The sequence below is a fragment of the Mustela nigripes genome, chromosome 4 (assembly GCF_022355385.1).
Source record: "Mustela nigripes isolate SB6536 chromosome 4, MUSNIG.SB6536, whole genome shotgun sequence".
Lineage (NCBI taxonomy): Eukaryota > Metazoa > Chordata > Mammalia > Carnivora > Mustelidae > Mustela > Mustela nigripes.
The window spans coordinates 186,406,993-186,426,711 of NC_081560.1; the positions used below are offsets into that span (position 1 = coordinate 186,406,993).

At 49.4% G+C, this 19,719-nt stretch overlaps 1 protein-coding gene across 2 annotated transcripts in view; it reads right to left on the reverse strand.

Annotated features, from left to right (window-relative positions):
* Nucleotides 1-5,604: 5,604 nt before the first annotated feature.
* The window catches only part of C4H10orf90 (chromosome 4 C10orf90 homolog), a 203,313-nt gene continuing 189,198 nt past the window's right edge, over nt 5,605-19,719 (reverse strand). For both annotated transcript variants that reach the window (XM_059395957.1, XM_059395956.1), the window contains 3 exons: nt 9,043-9,106; nt 5,927-6,026; nt 5,605-5,837 (listed from right to left, as the gene is read on the reverse strand). In XM_059395957.1, the coding sequence (XP_059251940.1) occupies nt 5,799-5,837; nt 5,927-6,026; nt 9,043-9,106 (203 nt within the window). In that variant the 3' untranslated portion in view covers nt 5,605-5,798. The remainder of the gene's footprint in view (nt 5,838-5,926; nt 6,027-9,042; nt 9,107-19,719) is intronic.

The following is a 19,719-nucleotide window of genomic DNA, read 5'->3' on the forward strand; positions in this document are numbered from 1 at the left end:
AGGTGTGCAAACGGCCTTACTCCTCCAGGACCCTGGAAGCAGGTGTGCAAACGGCCTTACTCCTCCAGGACCCTGGAAGCAGGTGTGCAAACGGTCTTACTCCTCCCTGACCTCGCCTCATGTCTGCAGATGAGACCTGAAATGCACAAATCGATAAATTTATGTTCATTTTTTATTAATTTGTCCTTTATTTCATGCCTTAGCTGAGGGCCTTGGTCAGAGAGAGGAAAAGTTTCTCCATGCCTACAGTATACAGCACGTGGCAAGCATGTGGCATGTGACCAGCACTCAAGACAAACACAAAACCCTAAGCCTTTATTTTTAGAGACATTCGAACTGGGTCCTGGGCTCAGCAGGTCTCTGTCCGGGCTTCTCATCTGGTCTGTTCCTGACCCCATCCATCAGAAACCATTTCATCCATCAGGGGGATGGGAAGTGGGGGAGATCTCACTCAATCACCAGCTGAGAATTAGGGTCAAAACACCCCAATCTGAAAAAAGGCTTCATTGTATTTCCCCCAATCTGAGCTGATTTCACGTCTCAAACTAACCAACATCCACACAACCCAGTCGCCCATGCGAAAATATTCACTGTCCATTGGAGAGACAGAGGCATGGCCTTGCTAATGAAACGTCACAGGCCACCAAAGTCCCGGAAAACTATCCTGAATCATTTTGGTCATTTTGATTTAACAAAGGTTTCAGCCAAGCGAGCAAGACTTGGAATTATAATTATATCGGCATATAATAATTAAATCCACCTAACCAGCCTTCACTGCATACTTTTCAACAAAAACAAGCACAAAAAATTCTGTACGTGCACTCACTAGATTTCAATGTTAAGGACATAATTGGCAACACGTAACCATTAAGTGGCTCGTCGTCACTAATTCCTCTGGTATCCATGGAGTAACATCAGTCACAAGAAGCCACAATGGATACAACACAAGCCGTGGGTTTGCTTCCTTACCAATCGGCAGCAGTGAAAAGATTTATAATTTCCCTCTCCCTGACATCAGTGGGCCAGTAAGCAGGCAGCCTTGTTGGCTTTGATGAAAGGATATTACACATCGAATGTACTTAACGCGGGTGACGGTTGTAATATCTTTTCCCTGATGTCATTCCAGCTGTTGCCCTGTTTCAGGCAGGTCAGCAAAGCAAAGACACTGAACAAAGGAATCAGGCTCTGCCCGTCATCGACAGGACGCTTTTCCTGTGCCTCTCACTCTTAGTGCGGCTTCATAAAAAAGATTGAAAGAAATTCATGATTGTTTTTTCTCAGCTGCCATTTGGACCATAAACTGCATTCTCTTCCTCTGTAGGCTTGGATAAGAATAAAGCAGCATTTTGAAGATCTTAGAGGCAAGTAAAGGCTCTCCCCTCCCTCCCCGGCTTCAAGCTCCTGACATGCTAAGATCAGAGAGAGGGGCCACCGCTTGGAGTCATGGTTTGGCTGCAGCCTGGCTGGGACCAGCAGCATTCAGCATGGGGACTCAAGAAGCTTCTAGAGACATGAGAAAAATTGGACATTTTTTCAATGTCTCCTCCCCAACACACACCCTAGACAACTACCTCAGACAGTCTCTTGGGGTCTCTGGATCAGAACTGTGCCTGAGGCAGCAGACGGACTTGAAAAAAAACAAACCCTCGATTCTCGGGGAGACCTGCCAAAGTTGTTGCTAGGCTCCATGTGGAGAAAACATTTGCGTCAAGGAGCAGCCCGACTTCGAGGAGAAAGGGGGCCCCTCGTGGAATCCCAGAGTTTTCTGACAGCCTGCTCTCCCGATGAGTGGGGAGACATCCTGGCAGCTTGTGGCAGACAGACAAGGAGAAAAACCTGGAGAGCTGGACACAGCATGTGAGTCCCTGGTGTGGGCCGGTTCAGCTTGGGGCCAGTACCTTCCCCAAGGCTGCCATTCAGCATGGCCCTCATGGGCACCTCTCAAGTGTGCATGAAAAAGCACAGAACCCAAGCAACTGCTGATAGACTCATTTTAATCACATCACAGATCATTTCCTTCACGTTTAATGTGCATGGCAGCGCTCTCACATAAAGCCACCGTGAGTCATTTCTGTACCTCGTTCTTAGTCCCTTAACCCAGAAGGCCTGGGTCCCCACTGTCGGATGGCCTCCCGAAGGCCGGTCACACCATCTCGTCCTTCTGCATCTGGCCTGCCTCCTACTCAGACCGCTGGTCATCTGAGAGGCAGAGACCAGGTCCACAGCATACAATCTCTACGCCAGGCGTTGAAACGGGAGAACTTCCTAAGCAACGGCATTTCAACCGCTCTCCAGCAACTGGTATTTCACAAATAGTTCTTTCAAAGAGCCTCGTTTCATGTGAGCAAGCATTTGCTGACTCACTCAGGGAGCACACAGCTTCCAGGAAGTTTGGTTGGCAACCCGTGCTGGCTAAGAAAACCGAGGCAATTGTTTTTCCATTATTCCATTACCAGCTGGCAGAGAGGATAAATACCAAAATAGGAATTTCTCCTTTGACATGAAGTCATGGAGACCACAGTGAAACAGGCCGGTCCTGTTACCGGCTGCCCATCTCAAATGATTTCAAATGTTGCTTGGTCTGAGCTCACGAGCGGCCAAGGCAAATCCGCAATGTCCGCTCTCTGCTCCTGTCACTGGAGAGTCATTCCAACACCGGAGCTCAAACCCACTCAGATGAGAAGTCGGCTCCCGAGTGAATTTGATTATTAAAGTTACAAAAGTAGATTCTACTTAGAATTTCAAAATCATTGAAGTCTTTCCTGAAGTCTGATTTTAAGAGAATCCAGCAACTGGGCCACCACTTCCTGAGAGAAATATACGTTTCAAGCCTTTTCTTCCATATTTATTATAACACTATTGTATTTCTATTATAACCTTATAAATAGATAAAAGAAATGCTGGGCATCTAAAGTCACTTATCAGCATTAAGACTTGGCATCTGCTTTGCGACCGGGGGTAAGCTCTTCGTGGGCAACTTTGGGAAGGTGACTACATCCAGGAATTCTGAGATATTTAGTTGCTAGGTGACATAAACCCACTTCTTAGAAAGCATCACGGGACAGTCTAGAAGTGGTTGGGCCCTGAATTTAAATTATTGTTTAGGAACAGCTTTGAAACTCTCTGAAGATAGTGAAGAAAATGTGTGGCAGGATCTTTACCTGAGAAAGACTAGCCTGAACGCATATGATAGATTCAATTTAAACAATTTAAGAGCGCATGAAAAATCTGAATAGAAATTCAGCATACCATCTCGGAAGTTCAAGAAAGTTGGGATTAACCTTCAGGGTAAAAGCATAAACCACAGTTGAATTTGTTTCTAAGAGGGAGAAGAGCTCGAGAGCAAAACGATGTTTGCAGAGCATCCTGCTTATAGGACGGATTTTTCTGCGGCAACATCCACAGGGTCAATGGTCTTTTGGGCGCGTGTTCTCAGTGCCGAGCTGAGGGATGACGGGAATGGACAACTCACGGCCCCTGGGCCCAAGGGCTCCCGAAGACACTTCAGCCTCCACTTCTGCGTCTGTGTGAGAGGAAACACTCTGGTGTGCTTGCTTTGGGCCAGGCACACTTCCAAACACCAGATTCACACGGATGATTCCATTCCCATAGCAACCTTGGGAGCAGGGGCTAGAATGGTCTCCCTTGTACAGCGGAGGGAACAGGGACATGGCTAAGGAGCCGCTGGGCCAGTGCTGGGTGGTATGATCTGGCCCTAGCAAAGCTGCCCTGCTTGCCTCCTCTGTTGAAACAGATCCAGGCCCCCAAATGTGTTCCCTCTGCTTGCCGGCACAAGGCTACGCTCTGCTGATAGACGGAACAGACACAGTGGGACAGAGGGCCCTTCTTCCTAGGTCTGGGACAGTTTGCTCAGCAGGCTCCTAAGGGTTGGGGTCGCCCCTTTGCCCCCTCGGGTGGTACTGCAGCAAAATTATGTGCCCCCGGCCCAAAGCATCCTAGAGACCTGGCTTCCAGCAAATTCCAGAGAATGGGTTTTCAATGAGATCACAGGAACACTGGTCACCTGTTGAGCCACAACTGTTCCCTCTCCATCCTGTGGGATCTTGGCTCCCGGGACCCTCCCCACGTGCTGCTCCGTGCTGCCCACACCCGCTTGCTTTCGAGTTCCCTCTCCTTCTCACTAGCCATCCCTCCTTGCGCACTCCCAGTATGGTAAATAATTACGTACATCACACTTCCCAGGGCAAGTTACTATGCGGCTTCTCTCTCCTGATTGGATCCAGACCGATACCCTTGCCTTCCGGGCACAGACTGGGGAGCAATGCGGCCAAGACCGGAATCTGGAGTCTGCAGGGGACCACGTTGTCCATCACCACCAGCTCGCAGGATCTGAGACCATGTGCCCCAAGGGCACGGCATTGACTCATCCTGGAGGACAGGGCCGCGGGGAAGGTGTCAGGAGAGAACCCGCAGGCTGAGTTTTCAAACGGTTTTTCGGTAGACACATAAACAAAAGGTGTTCCAGAAAAGGGATGGCGTATGCAGCACTGGAAGGAGGGAAGGTGAGTGACAGCCTCGGGATGGGGACAGAGGTGTCAACAGGGCTTCTGCTGAACCCCCCAAACCTCCTTCTCATTCTGGGGCGATTCCTAGTGAGCGGGAGGCCTTCAGGATCCTAAACCTTGCCCTTCTGTTTCCCTGCTTCTCTCACGCCTGCTCTCCGGGGCATCGGGGCGCACAGGGCTCTGGCCCTGGGTGTGGTGGTGGTGAGGAGGTGCCCAAAGAGGGTTCCGAGGCCCCCGCTGGGCCGGGACGGCATTCTCACTGTTATCCACAGCAGCTGCCTTAGTCACGGTGCGGAACACAGAGCAGAGCGGAACTTCCATTTTTGTCATAATTGCATTTATTTCCATTTTTGATAAAAACTAGTTAGCTCTTTGCTTCCCAAACCCACACTGATGAACACTGAACGTCATCGGAGTTGGAAGAGCACATGGCTGAGCGGGAGCCCCGGCCACGTTCAGCCGCACGGCTTTTGGCTTGGGAGGAGGGGCTTTGCAGAAAACACTGAGGCGCCTGTAGTTTTTTTGTTCCCACCAATCCCGTCCTCACAGCTTCTGTGGACATAGACCCTTTTTTCTAAATGAAGAGAAGCTCTCAGAGCGGGGTGGGGTCGTGAGGACAGCTCTCCCCACTCTGGTTGCGGACACACGGCTCTCCCCACTCTGGTTGCGGACACCCAGACTGAACGTTCCCTCGTTCCTGCCCGAGTGCCCACCTTCTTCCAAGGTCAGCTTCTAGCATCACTTGGCCCACACATCCAGAGGGTTTTTTGAACATACTGGGTGCTGACCCAAAGTCTGGAGTTTGCAGAACTGGCAGAAGTTGGGATTGATACTTAAAAAGGGGCAGATGTACGTCCCAAAACTCTGACGAATGAAAATAACCCCCTGGGATCTGGGCCCGTGTGAACGTATTAGGCCTTTTTTCTGCCTCGGGGGAAATGGTGGCAGCGGGTGGGGGAATCAGAAGCAAAAGGTAAATTCCAACGTGGAAAACTGAGAGGACTAGACCTTGTGATTTACATCGCGTGGGTCACCCCTCCGTGGCTTGCTGGTCCATTTCCTCAAGGATTACTGTGGCGGTGTGGTTTGTGAAGCAACTCAGGAGCTGTGTTTTCCTTTACAAAACAAAACAAAAAACGAAAAAAAAAAACCAAAACAAATCAAAAGTAAAGAAAGTGTTTCATATCATGAAGATAGCGGTAAGTTTAATGGTGAACCCAGCGTTTGAAGCCATCTCAGGTCCCGGGAGTGGGTCAGCCGCGCAGCCTGTGGTTAGACAGCGTTCCTTTGAAGGAGCTGGTCCAGTAATTGCTAGGGAGGCAGGAGACAGACACGTCAAGGTCAGGTTCAGCATCTGCGTGCCACACACACGTCACACCTGCTGGCGGCCAGGCCATTACCTTTTTGAAGACTTCAGCGCGGAGTCTGTTGCTCTGTAAGATCACTCTTTTCTTTTGTTCTTCTTTTTTCTTTTTCACTTCCGGCAAGTTATTATAGATTCTGAAACAGATTCAGAAAACACTCTGAAGGGGAGCGAGACAGCGGGTGCCTGGGGTGGGTCTGTGTCCTGTCTTGTCAGCAGGCTCTTCCATTTCAAAGACAAGACCAGCCGCAGACGGGTCATCCCAGATCGGTGAGACGCAAGACCCAGGGCTGCCTGACAGTCTCCAGGACGGGCTGCCGAGGCTGGGTCGGCGCCAACAGTCAGGGGTCCCCTCCCCACCCCAGAGCAAAGCTCAGAGGCCAGTTGTCTACTGGGTGGGCACTTCCCTGCCCCTCCACTCTTGGAGATAAATTAATGACTTGCTCACATCAAGTGGGAGATTCCATACCTACTGCTTTCCCACTCTGTAAACTTGCCCAGACGCCTTTTTGCTACATGTTTTTTTAAGCCTTCCTACGACTTAGAAAAAGAGCAGCGAATAAATGGAGGAAGTAGCAGGAACTCTACGGGGATAACACACGCGTAAATGTGTGTTTCCCTCTTAACCTGTTGCCTTCCTAATTAAACTGCTTCCAGATACATCTCAGACGTTGGTATCACGGTCTTGTCCTAGTGTAAAATTAGGAGTTTTCACGTAACAAGCAGGGCCCAAGAAAGAGACCTTCTTCTGGACTCTTCTTTCCTGTCTCTTAATAGAAGCTGTTTGTGTCCAGATGCTGAAGGATATTTCGGCGGAGTCCACAGACACAGTGGAGGAACAGTAGCCTGAGCTGTGGGGTTGCTGTATACATGGCCTGTGGGTAAACTCATTTTTTTTTTTTCATTTTTGCCCACATCCGAAAGCCAGACAAAATTGGTTTAATAGGTTCTACTTTTAAAATAATAATTAACAAAGTATAAAAATATAAATGACATTGTTAGCAGATGACGTTTTCTTGGTTACTGAGCACGAGGCTAATCCCCAGGCATAAATGTTGTCAACCCTCACAGCAGTTGGAAGAGGCACGTAGTGTCCTCTACAATGTGACTGAGGAGCGCGAGGCCCAGCGAGGTCAGGAGGCTCTTGCAAAGTCCCCAGGCTGACTCATGGTGGGCTGGGGCTCGAACCGTGGACTCTTAACGCAACACGGCCCCCTAACCCCATAGTATAAAGTGTCTGGGAGATACTTGTTCCATGGTTTGAATGAATCCATGAACACAGACTTGCCATATCTAGGAACTATTCCAGGAAGGGCCAGGGAGAGGACCACAAGGAATCAGCAAGAGAGCTGAATGTCCCAAAACTCCACAGTGGAAATCCCCAGATGCACAGAGACCATCTTCCTGACACTGACCATCTGAACTATATACGGGCAGTTTAAGATAAAAATTCCCAGGTCTCACTCTTGGAGCTCCTGATGTGGTATTTTGTTACAGGGGCTTCCTAAATAAATTAGGATACATTGCACAGCAAATAGTTAAAACCAATGAGGAAAATGGTCTATTATCTGTATCTTTCATGTGATAAAAGTAAGCTACAGAAAAATAATATATATAGTATGATCCCATTTATGATTAACAAATAGATAACTGCTGAGGTACAGGTGTAAGTCTATCTTCAGGGCAGACAGAAGGTCCTGGAAGGATGCACAGAAGGCTGAGTACTGTGGGTCTCTGGAGAAAGGACCGGGCCCAGGGAAATGTGGGGGAGGGAAGACCATCAGCTAGGAGGGCCTTTAGCCTGATCTCTGCTGTTTGAGTATTTAAAATGAAAATGTAATTCAACCATACAACTAATAACAAAGAATACGGAAGAAAAGAAAGCTCCAGCATGACTGTGGGTGAGTGAGAGAGCCAGAGTCAGAGCCCACCCAGGACGCAGAGTGAAAACCCAAGTACGGACTCCATCCGGGGTCGCACCGTGACCTAGCTCCTGCATCCTCCCTGAGCCTCTCTTTCCGTTTCTGGAAAGACCTGGGGCCATCCTGTCGACCCCGAATGCTGCTTTGAGATCTAGTACTTTAACTGCCAGTCTCCATAATAGCAACGTTGGGTTTGCGGACGGCAAAGGGAAAATCCAGCTGAAATTTTTTGCTAAATTGAGAAAGGAATACTTCAGGCATGAGGGACACACAACCCTGCACATCTCAAACAGCAAGTCTGAAAACCCAGTGGCCCCTCAGAACTCCCAATTAAAATGCTGTGAATCAGATCAGTAATGGGATGCTCCCCTTCTCACTTCCACTCTTGGACTTACAAAGAGGCTCCTTGCCCATGATCAAAGTTGGCCTATTATCATGGAAACAATCTTAAAGCAGAGATTTTTGTGCCTGGACTGTGGAGAAACATATTCTTCTCATTTCAGTGGCTTCTCTAAGGGTTCTATCAATTGGGTTTAATTATTACCATTCCTCCCAGTGCTAGATACTTTATTATAAACTAATGACATTTTCTTGCATGAACTTGGCCAACATCGCTGAGTTATTACCTTCTGGTTAGGAGGCCAGGGCTCAGAAAGAATGGCCGCCTTTGTGTGATCAGGTGGGTGAGAATTAGTTGGAGTCGAGACTAGCAACCAGCCAGGCAGAACAGGGAGAGTCTGTGGGCAGCGAGGGCTCCAAGCCCGCCGGGGATGGAGCGTCAGGAAGGCTTGCTGGCTCCCACATGCCACGGGCTTCCAAGTTTGGAGTCGTTCCTATAGGCTCTGCCACTGGCAGGGCCCTCAGGAGAAACCATCTCGCTCCTCCTCATAAAATCACCTTCAAAGGTGCACAGTGACAAGGAGCACCTGCCCACAGAGACGATGAGAATGTGCAGAAGCTTTCCCATTATGAGTCTGGGGATCTCTTAGAGACCAATTACTGGGTCGGCTCAGAATCCAAGACCCGCCACTTTCCTAACGCTTTTCCAAGAACGGCATTAACATTCAGAGGTGCAACTGAACAACTTCTTTTAGCCAGCATTCCACATTCACAGCCAAGAGGACCTCAGACATTAGAGGTGGACCTGGGAATAGTGACCCCTCTGGACGGCGAATGGATGCAGCAGCCACCCCCTCCCCACATTTTTCGACCTCACACAATAACCAAGTACCTTTTAGATCGCATGTGCATCTCCTTCTCTGAAATGTATCTTTCTTTGGGTTTGAACAAGTTATCTGGAATGAAATAGAAAGAGGATTAATTTGGGAAGGTTTGGATATCACGCATTTCTAGAGAAACACTGTAGCGGACTTTGTACGCATTTTGTTATTGATCCTTAGTCTAAGGCCCAACCTGCCACTGACGGTGCAGGACTCAGTAGACACTCATACATCAGAAACGCTTATATTGAAACTGACAACCAAGATTGGTCTATTACAGGTCTAAGCACAGGCAAGAGGTACAAGGCTGACATCTAACATACTTTGCAGACAGTGACCCTTCTGCATGCTTCAGGCAGCAACTGTCATCGTGTGCAGAGGGCAGTGACCAAACTCTGCTTCACGGTCACCGTGGGAGCAGGTCCCTGGGTGTCAGGTGGAAGATCTCCCCACGAGACTTCTGATGCTCCTGAGGATAAGGACATCTCCCAGCTATCATGAGAGCAATTTGAGAGCAGGAGTTGATGTTTATAACTGGGATCCTCCATCAGGGACTCTCAACCTCCACATCCATTCTCACGGGGGACCAGCCCTATCCAAATCAGAAAATGCAATGGACAGCAACACAGGACTAATGTCTGTCTTGTGTCCCTTGAGAGTATAGCATGACTGAAAAATCACTATGAGTCTGGAACGTTTTCCAGTGAAAGGACACATTAGTAACCACAATGATGTTTACAGATGGCACACTCAGAAATAATATGTATTTTTTTTTTTAATAGTGTATACCCTTTTGTAATAACTCAAATTCCCTCATGGCTCTCGGCCCTATAAGACCAGCCAAGAGTCTGTCACACAAAAAGCTCTTGGGGCTATGTGTCACATGGAGTACATCTGAGAAGCTGCCACACTTTCTGGAACACCTGGACACTGACCAGTTCACCTCCTCCATGCACATAAGCAGACAGACAAGCCAGCACCCTAGCGAAGCATCACAGAGTTGACATGGACTCCCTGTGATCCCCAGTGAAGACCCCATGTACTTCCATTAATCTCTCCACGTCAGCCTGTGCCCTCACTCAGCACTCCAGCAGAGCCCCACGAGGCTTCTCAGGCTTGCAGAATTATCCACGAATATGCACAAAGGCGGGGGAGAGACAGAGATAAAACACACTTCTTCTCTCTGGAGAAACAAAACACAGCTACCGATTTACACACTGGAAACATCACAACAGCTGACTTGTATTCTGCCTAATTATTTAACATAAAAGAAAAAAAAATGGGACCATTACTTAACTTCAAAGACCAGATTCAAAGGAGAAATAAGAGAGAGGACAAAAAAAAAAAAAATTAATGGAATTTTCCCAGCTCAGGGGAAATGTCCCTCAGTGTTTGGAAAGGCAGGAGAGAAAGGAGTAGTCAACACCACCGTGAAGATTTCCAAGATGCCTCCCAGTGCCCACCCTTGGCTTTCACTCCCACTAGGGCCAGCCCAGCGTGGAGAGCCTCAGAAACATCTTGATGACTTTCCCAAAGAAACAGGATGCCGCCTTCAGGCAGCCAGGTCTTGGGGAAGCAGTTCTGTGACTGCCTGAAGACTCCTACTCAGGCAAGAAGAAGGGACATTTACCCAAAAAAAAAAAAAAAAAAAAAAAAAATCAGATTCAAGTCTGGAGTAGCATTCCTCAGGAGCTACTCAAAATCAGGGCACCGCCAACCCAGAGAGATAATGGTGCTCCGAGGGAATAAGAATGTTACAAATATAGTTTGTAACATTTAAGAAATATATTTGTAACATTTTAAAACTCTTAATCCAATTGTATGTTGTCTACTCTGGGACATTAGATTTTTTTTTTTTTTTTTTAAGATTTTTTCTTTAGAGCCCCTGATACGGCAATGAAGCTTTGGTTTTATTTCCAAGAGGAAACAAAAGCAAATGCAAGCTCCTTGGCACCTCCACTGTTTTGTTTTCTGAATTCTTCGTGGCCTGCTGGGCCTCAGCAGAAATTTAAATTCGGGGCGCAAAAGCCCGTATTAGGTGCCAAGCAAGCTGGTCTGCATGCAAGAGGCCAGGTCCTCCCTCCACAGCTGGTGGGCTCCACCCACACTCGCAGAAAGTGTTTGCTCCTTGGTGGCTGGCTTCCAGTTTTGGTAACAGCACCAAACCCATCTGATGAGTAGTGAGACCTTTCTGGAGAGGAGGAAAGAGAGACAGTGGTTTTACCCTCCTGGAGGAAACTGTCTGAAGTGAAGCAGTGTCTTGCCAATGGTGCGCAACCTCCTCAGAGCACACGGAACCCTATCTGGCACTTACGGGGAAGGAATGGCATGTCAGACCTGAGGGGTCTGTGTTACTACTTATAACAATACTCCTGGCATCTGTGGGATGTTTCCCTACACGATCTTCATACCAACCTTGGGACATGTGCATGATTTGTTTGCATTTTAAGATTGGGGAGACTTGAGCTCGAAGGGCTGTTTCCTGTTCAGGCTCACAAAACGCAAGAGTGAGTGGAAGAGCTGGATTTCAGCATGAGTTAGTCCAGCCCTGTCCACACACACCCTTCACCTCAGACCACGGCCCCCCACTCGTATTGCAGAATCTGTATCTGGAGGCCCTGACGGGCATCCGTCCACTTCCCAAGAGACCGACCCCCAGTTTCTTTCTTTTATACTCCTTCCTCCTGAATCTAATGAGCAGCTCATTAGAGAATGCTCAGAAGAAAGAAAAGTAGATAAGATCCTGCCACCATGAACTTCCTTACGGGGGGGGGGGGGGGGGGGGTGGGGATCAGATCATCAAAGAGCCGGCTATCGCTATCACGTATCAGGCAAGTGTTCTGAAGAAACCGAAACACGGCCACATAGTAAAGGGGGACTGGGAAGGTCGGGAAGGCCCTTTGAGGGAGGAGATATTTAAACCACAAGCCAAATGACCATGGGACCAGGTGTGGGAGGATCTGGGGGCAGGGGGCGGAGAACGGAGGCCAGCGAGGGCCGCGGTGGCTGCAGCATGAGGGAAGGCGGGCACGCGGCACAAGGCGGAGTCAGGCCAGCAGGTGACACCAGATCAAAGACAGCGACGTCCTCCACCCAGGTACATTTGACAACTGCTTGGGGACCTTGACCACGATGCACATGTGCGGGCCCCGGAAACGTGACCCAGAATGTCTAGACTATGCTACTGGGCACCAAGACTGGGAGCCACCTGAACTGGGTTCTGTAAGCCTGTTTAAGGAACTCTGCAAGCCCATTAAGGAGTTTTCCTTCAGAGCGAGAGAGATGGAGAGCCATGTGGGGTTTTATTTTATTTTTTTAAAATTTTTTTAAAGATTTCATTTATTTATTTCACACTGAGAGAGAGAGATCATAAGTAGGCAGAGAGGCAGGCAGAGAGAGAGGGGAGAAGCAGGCTCCCCGCTGAGCAGAGCCCCCGATATGGGGCTCGATTCCAGAACCCTGAGATCATGACCTGAGCTCAAGGCAGAGGCTTTAACCCACTGAGCCACCCAGGTGCCCCCATGTGGGGTTTTAAACAGGAGAGCCGATCTGCGTTGTTAAAAGATGACCAGCGGCTGTTCACACACAAACTTGGGTGGAGGAGCTACACATAGTCCGTGGAGAGGCAGATCAGGCATCGGGGTGGGGGGGATCCTAGAGACAGCAGTGTTCAGAGGGTGAAGTGGGGGGACTCCAGCCTCAGCGACACTGCCTGTGGGCAAAGCGAGTTGTGGGTTGGAGAGGATCGGGATGACTTCCAGGCAGCGGGAGGGACCATTCATTTGAGGACTGGTAGGCTTTCGCCTCTTCGGTGCTCTGCAGTAGATACACAAAGCTTGCTAAGACAAAGGACTCAAAGCCCAGGGTGAGAGCCAGATAAGTAAGGCCTTTGGATGCCAGGAGCAACAGTCTGCATGGGGTAGAGGGCTCCTGGGGGAGGGGTCATCCCTCTGGTGGAGGAGCCAGTGGGCTGGAGGAAGGGTGTCCCTGGGGGGGAAATGCAGCATAGAGGAGGTTTGGGGTTGGTTTTCAGTGTTTTCAATAAAATTACAGAGGTAAATTGCCCATTTCTGTATTTCTGGAAAATCCTTCTCCCCCTCCCCCCCAAATCTGTTGTGTGTCTGGTTCATGATTGTATCCAAGCCACGGGGCCTGTTGATAATTTAATTTGGCAAGGCCACACACGCTTAAGCCCTTGCCTGTTTCAAGGTCAGCCAATAACCAGCTACCAAGCCTTTAGGGCCTCTGGAGGCTGTTGTGGGCGAGCAGCTGAGCAAAGGCTGAGTTTGGAGACCCCCTTGATCTCAGTAAACACACATGGGTGTTTACTGACCCTCACCTCCTGTGTGTGCACGCACACACACACACGTGGCCTCCACAGTCGGTGCCACCAGGAGGCAGCAAGGGTCACCCACACGCCAGTAGGATCACTTGTTTATGGGGCCCGGGTTCTTCTCCCTCCACAGAGCCCTCTCGATCTACAGCTCTGCTTGCAAAGCTTCCTTTCCCTATTGAACAAGTCATCTCAATGATCAAGTTTACACTGGATTTGTAACTACAGTGCCCTCCCAGAAGCTCAATCTCACAGTCACCCTGAACACTTGGAAGAATCATCAAGTGCTTATTTCCCCTACCCCCTGCCCTTAGAAACACCAAAACCAAGAGATGCCTGTTAGACAGAATCCAGCAGGGAGACAGCCAACTACTTTGGAGGGTCAACAAGTCTACACCACTCAGCCTCTTCTATTAAAGACCAGGCCTCCCAAAACGAACAGAGATGGGGCATGGGTTTTGGGGGAAAGTTTCTAAAGGTTTTCCCCTAAAAAAGGACCCCAGTATCTGTGTATTCTGAGATCACAAGACTGTTCATTATACCAGATTCAGAGCCAGGGAGAAGCTGACCATCCTGTCGTCGGAGTAATTACATCATAGTTTTCAAGAGTTAAATCCAGTAACTTGCACCTGATTGCTATTCAGCCTGCTTTGGAGGGACCATGAATTTGCTGGACATGGGCAAGCGCAGAGTGGTCTAGCTTGGACTCATTAGCTCTCCAGAAATGAAACGGTACCCACTGCCCTGTACGAAGGCAAGTGGGAAGACTTGGGTTGTCTGACTCTGATGTGCTCTTAACGACGGTAAAATCTTGTGCTGGGTAAACGTTCTCATTTTTCTCAGATCACTTGTAGGCTTCCGAGGAATCCTGCTCTGAATGGCAGTTCCACCTACTGGGCAGCCAACTCTGGGGTCTGGAAGGTGGGGGACACGGCAGAGATGTTGACATTGATGTGAAAAGGATGCTCATGCCAATTGCCATCCAGCTACACAAGGGAGATGCTGATGGCAGAGATGCAGGGAGGCTCTCGGAGCCTTCCGGTGAAGGCATGCACCATGAAGAAATGAAGAACAGGGCGCCTGGGTGGCTCAGCCAGTAAGTGTTTGCCTTTGGCCCAGGTCATGATCACAGGGTCCTGGGATTGAGTCCCACGTCGGGTTCCCTGTTCAGTGGAGAGAATGCTTCTCTCTTCCTCTTCCCCTCCACACCCCCACTCATTCTATTTAATAAATTTTAAAATTTTTTAAAAATTAAAAAAAGGAAAAGAAGACTAAACCAGAGGTCCCCAGGGATATTGATTTCTCTCTTCGCATGTTCAGTTTGAGAAGCAAGGTATGAAGTCTCCTGGTTCAGGAAGTGACTTGGTCTCTCCATGGAGAGCTCACCTCTTGCTCAGAGAGTTGTCCTTGAGTTTAGGGCCGGGGCAGGGGTGCTGGTGGTGAGAACAGCCCGTCAAGAACACTAGCAGCCCATGAGACACCCCCCATAGATCTTCATAATGGGAGAGTCCTTGGTGTGCCATTGGGGCAAACGGATCCCAGGAACGGACACTTCAGCTACCCCAGCTAGAGGAACCAGGTCCCCAAGTCCCACAGGTCAATGAACAACATTTTTGGAGAGAAATGGAGTCTTTACACAATCCCTGGTTCTATCCTGCCATCAGACCAAGAGCAGCTGCCCAAGCCCTTCCTTCCCCACTCTGTCAGGTCTTTCCCTGTGTGATTCTAGGCTTGGTTTTCAGCTACCTGCCAGGCCAGCTCTCTTCCCAAGTGGCACGGAACCCCTAGAGGATGAGGGGCGGTATTTCTTCTTCTTTTTTTTTTTTTTTTTGCTTCCTCATCACTCCCCCACCCCACACACCTGGCTCCTTTCCATCCACACTCCATCTCTATGGCCAAAGACAACAAATGCTAGTATTTCTTGTATTACCTGGTTACTCCTCAAAGACCCAGCAAAGGAAGAAGGGATCCAAGCCTCTCTGCTAGCTCTCATAAAAGCCACAAAGACACAAAGGAAAGTGAGCTGTATCAGTCACACCTCTCCTCTGCATTGCTCCTACCTAAGTGCTTGGCATAGACAAGGACATTCCTTCTCCCATTATTTCATGCTGTCCCATTTGTGACATACTTTCCAAAGGAACTGTGACTGGCTCCTTTCCTCTGATGGACCTTGTACGGGGTACAGCATGGTGGCATTGTTATCAATGGACCTATCAATGGACAAGCTTCCAATGAGGCAAACCCAACCAAAGACCAGGAAGTTGGCACCAATCTACTGCCCAGAGGGGCCCAGGATCCTCAACCCTTGCTTCCTGGCACTTCTAGGCCAAAGGGATACAAGTAAGGTGAGTAAAACCTCTGTTCCATAGTCCCAGGTTTCTGTGGGAAATGGCAGACTTAAACTCTGCTTGGGGTTTCCTTAGCGAAGCATGGCAGCTATTTCCATAAGCAAAGATTCCTACAGCAATATTTCCAAATATTGGACTCTCAAGAATTGGATAAAATCATTCCAAGGTCAAAAAAGCTTAGGGCAAACACAGTCAAATGAATGTAAGCAGCCTTCTTGGTTGCACAACTTATCAGTGCCTTTAACAGTTATAATCATCAGTTTTCAAAGTTACTATTACAGCTATAGAACAAGATTTAATCTATCCTAAAAAGAAAATGTGGTGTATTTTCCCCATATTTTTGAAAAAATGTGTGGGTGTTAAATGGCAAGTTTAAATTACTCATTTAAAAGAACTTTAACAATGGCTGAAATCACCCACTTCACCATAAAACAGCAACAGTTAGTGAAAATTTGAAAGATTAACTATTGATATGAGAGTCATTGTTTGCTCCAGTTCCAGGGTTTGCCAGCATTTTTAAGAGAACCACAAAACATGGTGATTTATAGATGATGAATAAACTTTGCTTCTCATTGCCAAGTAGATTTATATCCTCAGTGTCACTGCAAGGTTTACTACTGAGCTGCATTGTGAGATAAAAGGGAGATCATTTGGAAAATAGAATCCAGGCAACTGGGAGAAGGAATCTCCCATCACGTTATTTTTCCGTGTACCACTCTGTAATCCCTGCTGCCGTCTTGAACGATTGTAATTGGAAATAACACTGTCCTTTGAATCAACAGACATAAACTGGTCTTTTCTTTCCATGTTTCTTAGAAAAAAAAACACCTTTATCATCAGTCTGTGAAGGACACCATAACAGTGTACGTGTAAATAACTCTGAATCAGAGAAACAGTCTTTTAGCTAAATCATGCTGCTGTTTTCTCTGCAGGCTGATGAAGTAAATTTACAATTACTTTTATCTGATAAGCACATTAAAAAATTCCTTTGTGAGTAATAATGGGAGAACTACCTCCAAATATTTATTCAGATGTTTTATGGGAAAACATTCCCAAGATCAGACCAGGCAATAATAGGGACAATGCGGCTGAGGCACACCACATTTCTATTACTGCGATGACTTCCCTGCCATCTCCTATCTGCTGGGTCACTTCTCTGGCTCGATGCTCTGGGAATGCAAATTCATTTTAATACTCGCTCTAGCCAAGATCATCAGTCTGAAGGCAGATCTGCTGGAGGAGGATTTCTGCAGTGCCTTCAGGAGAATTCCGTTCCTCTACTGGTCCGTGATCTGAATGGCTCTGACCTGGATCACCTTGGGAAGTGTGGATAATGCAATTCAGATGACTCCAGTCTGCGGCGCCGTGCAGCAGGGCTGCCCAGAGCGGCGTAGTGCGGCACGTGCCCGTCGGCACTCACAATCTGGGGAGACTTGACTGGCTTCCCCACCGACCATAATCCAAAGTGGAGAAGCTAGGAAGGTTGGGGATCCAGAGAGATGCAAGGGTAAGGAGCGCTCAGATGGAAGAAGGAGGGGGCAGGGCACAGGATGGGATTATCAGGGAGAGCTTCCTGGAGGAAGGGGATATCCTTCACGGGTTTTCTACACATTCGCAAGTTAGGGGGACAACCTGGGTGGGCCACGAGGAGGATCCCTTCAGGCAGAGAAGAAAGAGCTGAGGCAGAAGCACAGTGGAGAGGGCGGCGTTGGAGCATCGCTGGGCTCTGGACGGGCTGCGGTAGCAACCGCGATTCAGAAAAGGCGAAGCCCCCAACACCACATGGTCCAGGTCAGGCCCTACGGGAAGCAGAAGGAACAGCCTTGGGAGCAGGAGATGAGGGAAGAGGCTGGGCTTGGGCTGGGCCAGTGAGCTGAGGCAGGATCCCGTAGGCAGAGACAAGGAGAACAGATAAGGCATCTATCAGGTGGTTTAGGGACCCGGACTTAAGGAAGGACATCTAAGGAGACCACCTGGCCGGGGGAGGGGGCAGAGTCAGGACGGGAGGGGTCCAGGTCACAGGGTGGGGATGGAAGCCAGGGGGGCTCTGGGCTAGACTCCCCATGATGAAGAGGGCAAGGCTGGGAGCGGCAGCGGGAGCAGATGAGAGCCACACACCGGCCAGCGGGGTATAGCGAGGACAAGCCTACCCCCGTGGGTTCTGAGCCATCTGCTCCCGGCAGGTCTGTACCCCTGCACCTGAGGGTGCTGTACCCCACACTTTCCGTTCACCCCGCCCAGACTCGTTCTGTAAGGCAGACGCAAGGCCTAACTCTGAAGCATTCCAATTCCCAGGTCAGGGCGGCCTTTAATCACGACCAAGCCCTGGAACCCCGGGAGCCGTGCTGGGATGATGGGGAAGGCTTGCCTACCGCCCAGTGACTGTGGTGGACTGAGCAGGAAGAGCCCTCATGTGCGGACGTGAGGCAGGCCCTCAGACTGCAGAGGCCTTGACCTCAGAGAAGGCCAGCAAAGCCTGCCTCCGACCTTTCTCCTTCCGCTTCCCTGGCTCCCGCTCCTTCCCCCTCCTCCTCCTTCTCTTCCCTCTGTCCTCCACAAGTCAGCAGCCGCAGCCACATCCTACTGATTCCACAACCACAAAACCTGTCACATCTGCCACATCCTGCCTGATGCCAACCCGTCCCGTCCGGTCCAGCCTGGAGCCAATCTTGCCTCGGCTCTTGACCTCAGAATAAGGTTACATTTGGAAGCAGCATTCACAATCCCTGTTAGCCCTCGGGGGCTCATCTGTGGCCCCTCTGTCTGCCTCTCTGGCCCCTACTCTGCAGTTCAGTCCAAGCTGAACGGACACCCTCACGCCCCCCCATCCCGTTCCCCCCACCCTGCCCCACGATGCACCCGCACAGCTTCATCCCAGCGCGATCTGGGGGTCTTCCTGGCAATAGCCTCCCCATGAGGCAGGGGAGTCCATGAGACCAGGGACTGTACCTGACAGTGAGTTCTCAAGAAAGGCTTGCTAAGGCAAGGAAGGCTTGCTAAGAAGGCTCCCGGGTCACTGCCATGAGCACGCAAGGTTGGCCCGGGTGGCTCCGGGCAAGGAAAGAGAGGCACCCTGTGGACAGACCTTGGGGATTCAAACTACAGGCGGCAAGACCATAAAGGCAGGTGGGGCAGGTAGGGTAGACAGAAACTTCATCAGGCTACTTCCTAGTCTCTCTGAAGTCTCAGTTGTTCGTGCAAATGCCCATCTACAAAGAGGGAGCCCAGTGAACTCACACATGCACACACGTACACACGTGTCCCTGCCCTGAGCCTTGAAAACCGCTCAGAATTCATGAGTCAACAGGAAGCTGAGGTGGCCCCATGGCCCTCGCTGTTCTTGTCCCTGCAGGGCGGGTGCCTTGTCCCAGCAGCCCGCGCCCCACGAGGCATTTGTTGGCCACCAGAGTGCCCACCTGAGCTGAAGACGAGACTGCTGGGCAGACCCCTATGTTGGGAGGCAGCTAGCCCCACTGGGAAAGCAGCCCCATCTTCCTCCTGACCGACGTCTTGACACTGTGGCCAGAGCTCGTTCACATGTATGATTTATTAACTAATTTAGCATGTAAGAAAAACATCTGCATTTCGCTTTTATCATCTTGCCAGCAGACAGGCTGAAGACAAGATGTGTACTGCAGACTTGTTTAATGGGGCCCTAAACGCTCCCTTCTCCCTTGCCACAGCTCACACAAGGCTCGGGCTCCAGACGTTGTCTGATTTCACTGACCTACACAAACAAACAGAAGCATAAAGCTCTCATCAACACATAAATACCGCAGGGATGGGCAGAGTGGCCATAGAGTCCCACCCACAGCACCCTAGCTGCTGGGGCTACCTCAGAATTGGGGACCTACAAAGGTACCTCGGTTATTTAAAAGTACTGACTAGGTCTGATCACACTTTGTTATAGATGAGTTGAAGATGTCCATTTAAAGTCAACTTCATTAAAAGATGTCACTGAATGTGAACTTTTAAGATCTGTTTAGGGGAAATGCCATGGTTGGACA